Source organism: Dipodomys ordii, unplaced genomic scaffold (genome assembly GCF_000151885.1).
Source record: "Dipodomys ordii isolate 6190 unplaced genomic scaffold, Dord_2.0 Scaffold29, whole genome shotgun sequence".
Lineage (NCBI taxonomy): Eukaryota > Metazoa > Chordata > Mammalia > Rodentia > Heteromyidae > Dipodomys > Dipodomys ordii.
In genome coordinates this window covers 2,710,733-2,717,418 of record NW_012267245.1, presented here as the reverse complement: position 1 = coordinate 2,717,418, position 6,686 = coordinate 2,710,733, and the positions used below count along the sequence as shown (strand labels likewise).

The 6,686-nt window shown below is 58.8% G+C and overlaps 1 protein-coding gene across 1 annotated transcript in view; it reads left to right on the top strand.

The window, feature by feature from the left end:
* The first annotated feature begins 836 nt into the window (after positions 1 to 836).
* The window catches only part of Rnf44 (ring finger protein 44), an 8,748-nt gene continuing 2,898 nt past the window's right edge, over positions 837 to 6,686 (top strand). Inside the window, exons 1-6 of the mRNA XM_013015979.1 lie at positions 837 to 1,081; positions 4,434 to 4,584; positions 4,748 to 4,937; positions 5,154 to 5,321; positions 5,757 to 5,930; positions 6,029 to 6,190. Coding sequence (XP_012871433.1) covers positions 4,478 to 4,584; positions 4,748 to 4,937; positions 5,154 to 5,321; positions 5,757 to 5,930; positions 6,029 to 6,190 — 801 coding nt within the window. The 5' untranslated portion in view covers positions 837 to 1,081; positions 4,434 to 4,477. The remainder of the gene's footprint in view (positions 1,082 to 4,433; positions 4,585 to 4,747; positions 4,938 to 5,153; positions 5,322 to 5,756; positions 5,931 to 6,028; positions 6,191 to 6,686) is intronic.

The window sequence follows — 6,686 nt, the reverse complement described above, 5'->3', positions numbered from 1 at the left end:
CCCCCCGCCCGCTCCCCAGGCCCGGGCCGGGGACCCCCCCCTCCCCTCCCGGGGCCGAGCGCCGCGGGCGGGGAGGAAGGAGCCGCCCCCTCCCCCGGCGGCCGCCACTTCCTTTGTTGTTGCTTTTGTCTCACGCCGAGCACATGGTCCGGGCTGCTCGCTTCTTAAAGTCACAGCGCTCCGGGGGCGCCCCCCCCACCGCCGCCCCCCCGGGCGCTGCAGCCCGGCCTCTCCCCCCCACTTCCCCGCCCTTCCCCTCCGAGCGCGGGGCGACGGGAGCCGGGCCGGTGTCCGAGCCTGAGCCCCATCCCCGGAGGAGGGGGGGCTTCTGAGAGCTCCCTGGGGGCCCCCCACAACCCGCGCCTGGCCTGCCCGGGGGGGGGCGCCGGGGGGAGGGAGGGCAGCCTTATCCTCCCCCCCCGGGAGTCTGCCCACCTGGCTTTCTTGCTTGTCTTTTCTGACCCCCACCCCCTCTTTTCTTTATAAAGAGGTGCCCTGGGGAGGAGAGATCTCCAACCCCCATTTTACAGTTGTGGCGACTGAGGGTTTCCTTGGCCAAGGTCATCCTGCTTTCTAGGTTTCTTTGGGGGTGTGGTGGTCCCGCCCGCCCGCCTTGCCTGCCTTTTGGGGAGCGCCTCTGTGGAGTGGGGGCGGGCCAGGGTAGGACGGAAGTGGGGCCTGAACCTGCTCTTGTTTCCTAGCTCTGGACTTGGCCCAGACCCCACCTCCCCCAGGCCTAAAGGACAGGGCCAGGGGCTGCCCTGGCTAGGGTCAGAGTGGGTCCTTGAACTTGGGAGTTGGCTGCTGGGAGGGGGGTGTGGGTGTGGAGGGTCAGACTGCTGGGGGTGCTCTGCTTGCCTGCACTGATGGGTCTCTGAAGAGCCATTGGCAGACCTCACTGGCGCTGGGCAGGCATGGGAAAGCAGCGCTGTTCAGGGGTGGCCTCCTGATCGCCCCTTGCTGTTTGACCTTGAACAAGTTGCTAGATTCACCCCACGCCTTGAATCCACTGGCAGAGTTCTTCACAGGTGCCTAAAAGCGAACAAACACCCTCTCCTGCCTCCCTTAGCTTAGGTTACAGGTGAGAAAAGAAGGCTTCAGAAGTCTTGGGCTTTAATGCCAGTCAGTGCGTGTGAGCCAGGGGTTGGAGGAGTCTGGGCCTGAGTCCCTGCCAGGATCAGTTCTGTTCCTCTCTGGTTTTGTGGCCTAGAGCAAGTTCCTTCCCTAGGACCTCAGTTATGTTAGCTGGAAAGTGGGTGTGTTCTTTCAGCTCTTCTAGACCCTGGGCAGACTTAAGAGAATTCAGAGGTTCTCTTCATGAGGGCAGCATATTTCCACCGCTTCCGGCAGCCTTGAGAGAAGGGGTGCTTTGTTTCTGCTTGGGAATGGCTTCTAGTGATCACACATACCCCACTGGTTGGATTCTGCTGTGCCTTTTGAGGAAATCCTTTTGCATGTGTATGTGCCCAAACGGGGACTTGAACTCAGGGTCTTGTGCTTCTGGGCCGTTAGCTGGCTCATTAGAAATGAGAGTCTTTCAGATTGATCGGGCCAGGCTGGCTTTGAGCCATGATTGTCTGATCTCAGCCAGCCTCAAATCTCAGTCTACAGAGTAGCCAAGATGACAGGTGTGGCCCACCAGCGCCGGCTTGGGAGATAGATTGTGCATTGTTCCCATTTTACAGACAAGGAAACTGAGGCCGGGAGAGCTCTCCCGTCTGAAGTCTTCAAGATTCTAGGCAGAAGCTGGGGGTGTTAAGTGTGGAACTGTACTTGGCAACACTGTCACCTCTGCCACCTGCCACCGTCGCCTCCCAGCCAGAGGCCCTTCTGCCTGCTGGTTCTGTTTCTCAGCTCCTTACCTCTTCCCTTCCCTGAGCAGTGGGTCCCTTTGTAGTGGATCTGCAGATTCCCCCACCCCTGAGCCTCTGCATCGGCATCCCTGAGTCTTGGCACTTGCCTAGCCTCAGGAGACAACCAGATACACAGGAAGAGCGGAGACCACTGACTTAGTGTCTAACCCTCGGTTGGACACTCAGCCTGTGTTCTAACCTGCAAGAGCTACTGTCAGAACTTGCCAAGCTGGTCCATAGGAGTTAGCATAGGTCTCCCAGGATCCCAGCCAAAGGCTGAGGTTTCTAAACGGGGCTGGGCCTTAGAAACTGCTGGGGGAGGACTGGGAAGGTGGCTCTGTGGTAGAGTGTTTGTCTCGCGTGCATGAAGCCCTGGGTTCCATCCACCTAAACAGAAAAGGCTGGAAGTGGTGCTATAGCTCAAGTGGTAGAGCGCTAGGCTTGGGCAAAAGAAGCTCAGAGACAGTGCTCAGGCCTGGCCAAAAAAAGAAAGAAAGAAAGAAAGAAAAAATGCTGGGGAATGTGATAAAAATCCAAGTGTCACTGGAGTCTGATATCTAAGGATCTGGGTTCAAAGCCAGTCTGGGCAGAAAAGTGTGAGACTCTTTATCTCCAGTGAACCACCAAAAAGCCAAAAGTGGAGCCGTGGCCCAGGTGGTTAGAGCTCTAGTCTTGAGGGGAAGGAAGACTTCAACACCTAGACCTTGATTTCAAGCCTCAGTACTGGCATGCACGCACGCGCATGTGCGTACACACGTCCAGAAGGTCTGGGGTGGACCAGAGCATGCATTTTTGGTTATTTGGGCTCTTCTTGAAGCTTCCCTTGTTCTCTGTGTGGTCAGATCAGCAGCAGGAAGTGAGGGATGTGTGCACACATGTGCAGGATGTGCGCTTGGCCTGCTGGGCGTGGGGGTGGGGATTACAGACCCCGTCACCCGTGGTAGGGAGACAGGATGGGTGGGGGTGGGGGTGGACCTGGAGAGGAAGCTTTTGCTCCTGCCCCCCCTAGCTGGCTTCTGAACAGCGATCCTCAGATCTCAGCCTCCTAAGTAGCTAGGATGACAGGCAGGAGCCACCAGCACCCAGCAAGATCCCCAAATGTCAACCATTGGCATTCAGTGTCATCATTACCAGATGGTGGCCTAACCCCTTTTGCTGAGTGCCTGAGTCTGGACTTAGCAGAAGTGTCCATTTTGCCTGCAAAAGTGGACCCCCCCCCGGTGCAGAGATTTGGGGAGCAAGCTTGTACTGTTGGCAAGGAAGGACTGGGGTTCTGAGCTGAAGGTTGGTGGGCTTCTTTGGCTATGTGAACAGCAGGTGTGGGGGGGGGTTGTCTCTAGGTGATGTGTACCTTTCAACTTTATAGGTCCTTGCTGGTCCAGAACATTTCCTGCCACGAGCTTATTTCTAGCTCTGGAGTTAGTGGGTAGAAGGAAGCCTGGATTGAGCCAGATCCTCACCTGAACCCCTGAGTCTGACCCACAGGGAGGAGACACCCCTCCCCTCCCACCTATTCTTGCCCAACTTCCTCTCTCAGATTCTTCCTCCTTATTTCTCAGCAGGCCCCGCCTCCTATTTGGGGAGCTGTGTTAGGGCTCCCAGAGCAAGCTCCCCCCCTCCCCCTGGGACAGCCAGGATTCCTCTCTAATTGAGCCTCAGTAAAATAGCTTATTACCCATGGCTCAACGCCTGTCATCCTCGCTACTCAGGAGGCTGAGATCTGAGGATCGCCGTTGGAAGCCAGCCTAGGCAGGAAAGTCCGTGAGACGCATCTCCAGTGAACCACCAGAAAACCAGAAGTAGAGCTGGGGTTCAAGTGGCCTAGTTAGTACTAGTTTGAGCACAAACGCTCAGGGACAGAGTGCAAGCCTAGGTCCAGCACCAATACGTTGAAGTCACACCTGTGTGTACCTGGGAAACAGGTTAGGAACAGGATAGCTACATCTTTGTCTTGGACTGAGCCCTTCCCCGGGGCAGGAAGCAGTCGGAAAAACTTTTGCCCCACTGTGATAGAAAAAGAACTGGATCCCAGACCTCCAGGCAGTGTCTCCAGGGAGCCCCCTAGTGGTGTGGAGGCCGCACTGCAGTACCTTGTCCACGCCTCTTAGCAGGACAGAGTAACCTGGAGCTTTTTTCTTAATGTCGGTACTGGGAGCTTGGGCTCACGGCCTGGGCACTGTCCTTTAGCGTTTTTTGTGTTTTTTTTTAACTCTATACCACTTGAGCCATGTGTCTACTTCTGCTTTTCTTTGGTGGTTAACTAGAGACGAGAGGCTCAGCCGACTTCACTGCCTGGGCTGGCTTGGAACCTCGATCCTCACATCTCAGCCTCCACCTAGGATGGCAGGAGGGAGCCACCAACGCCCGGCTGCCCTGCAGGCCCTGTGATCCCACTGGACACAGCCGGAAGCCGAGGCCTGGGTTCCTTGAGGCCTGAGCCCGTGTGATCTCTTGTGAGCACTGGACTCCGAGCACCATGCACGCGGCTGGAATTGGATCCATCATCTCCTCTTAACCCCTGATTGGGCAAGGGGCTGCGTCTCTCCAAGGCCTCAGTGTCCTGCTCTGCTTGTCCCCTAGGGTTGTGACCCCCGGCCTGGCCCCCCCAGCCCTCGGCTCCCCTGATGCGGCCATGGGCTCTAGCAGTGACTAGGTGGCCACCGTCCGCCCCTACAGCCCAGCGACGATTCTCCGCGGGGCCCAGCAGCGCTCCAAGCCAGCTCTGGGGAAGGTAGGACAGAGGGGACCCCCTCTCCCCCCGTTCCCCACTTGGATGGGATGGGGTGGCCATCTTGGATGGGGGGGGCGGGGCTGGGGGACCCTGGCTCCTCTCCCCGCTCTCTGAATGTATAGGGGCCCCTCATTCCTACTGGGGCCTCCTCTCTGTGGTGTAGCCTCGGCCGCCAGGGCCCCCTGGCCAGTCCACCTGCCCAGGATGAGAGCTTACCCTCCCAGCAGCCACCGCGCCAACCCCCACACCTCCCCGTAGAGGAGCGCCGGGCCTCGGCTCCTGCCCACAGGAGCCCCCGAATGCTGCACCAAACCTCCCAGCAGAGCCCGTTCATGGTTGATCTCCACGAGCAGGTAGGCAGACCACCCGGCTCCCCATTGCTTTACCCTTCACACGTCCCACGCAATGCGCTAGGTAGGTAAACTGAGGCCCGGGGGGGTGGAGGCCCCTTCCCCATCTCAGGATTACTCCCTCCCGCTCGGGGGGGGGGGGCGTCCCGCTGGGCTGGGGGCTGAGCTGGCGACCACGCTTCCTCCCTCCAGCGCCCTGGCCCTCTTCTCTCCTCACAGGTGCACCAGGGACCTGTCCCTCTGTCCTACACTGTCACCACAGTAACCACCCAAGGCTTCCCGTTGCCTGCAGGCCAACACATCCCCGGCTGCAGTGCCCAGCAACTCCCAGCATGCTCCGTGATGTTCAGCGGGCAGCATTACCCGCTCTGCTGCCTCCCGCCCCCGGTGAGTAGCCAGCGCTCGGTGGAGACCCAGACATGGCCCCGCCGTCCCTCGTCGCTAGGCAGCGGGCAGAGGCCCCCAGTGTCCCTTTGACCACGGTTGAAAAAGCCTGTGCAGGGCCCGGTGGCTCACGCCTGTCATCCTAGCTACTCAGGAGGCTGCGATCGGAGGATCGCGGTTCAAAGCCAGCCCAGGCAGGAACATCCGTGAGACTCTGATCTCCAGTAAACCACCAGAAAACCGGAAGTGGCGCTGTGGCTCAAGTGGTCGAGCGTTCGCCTTGAGCAAAAGCAGCTCAGAGACAGTGCCCCAGGCCCTGAGTTCAAGCCCCAGGACTGGCAAAAAAAAAAAAAAAAAGAAAGCAAAAGGCCCAGCCCAGAGCCCAGAAAACCATTCTCTGGCTCTCTCCCAGCCGCCCTTTGCCCCTTCTCTCAGCAGCTGATCCAGGCATGCACTATGCAACAGCTCCCTGTGTCCTACCAGACCTACCCCCACCTCATCTCCGGTGACCCCTACATTCTGCACCCCCCACCGCCCGCCCCACCGCCCCAGCCCACCCACATGGCACCTTTGGGGCAGTTTGTATCACTGCAGACCCAGCACCCGCGGATGGTGAGTCTGGGGAACGGATCTGATGCTGGAGGAGGAGGGGGGGGGTCGGGCCTTCCCTGTCACAGACCCATGACCAAACCCACCTCTGCCTCCTGCAGCCTCTGCAGCGGCTGGACAATGACGTGGACCTGCGTGGGGACCAGCACCCCCTGGGCAGCTTTACCTACCCCACCTCTGCCCCGGGTCCAGCCTTGTCCCCTTCAGTGCCCCTGAACTACCTGCCCCACGATCCGCTGCACCAGGAGCTGTCCTTTGGGGTGGTGAGTGGCCCTCATCTGTCCCCCCCCTCCTGGGCTTAGCCAGGTGGTCACGCCTGCTGCCATCCTAGCTACTCAGGAGGCTGAGATCTGAGGATCGCGGTTCAAAGCCAGCCCGGGCAGGAAAGGCTGTGAGACTCTGATCTCCAATAAACCACCAGAAAACCGGAAGTGGCTCAAGTGGTAGAGCGCTAGCCTTGAGCTGAAGAGCTGAGGGACAGCGCCCAGGCCCAGAATTCAAGCCCCATGATTGACCGGTGGGGGGTTAGGGGTAGAGTTCCTGCTTTGGCCTGGTGGCTTGGCTCTTGTTAAGGAGAAGAGGTTTCTGCTTTGGGACAGGAAAGGATTTTTGAAATGTTAGATTTTATCTTAAAGTGGTTTCTTTCCAAAATGGAATTAAGACACCTCAGATTATTCAGGAACTATCTGAGGGGCTGGGAAGGTGGCTCAGTGGTAGAGTGCTGGCCTAGCATGCATGAAGCCCTGGGTTCGATTCCTC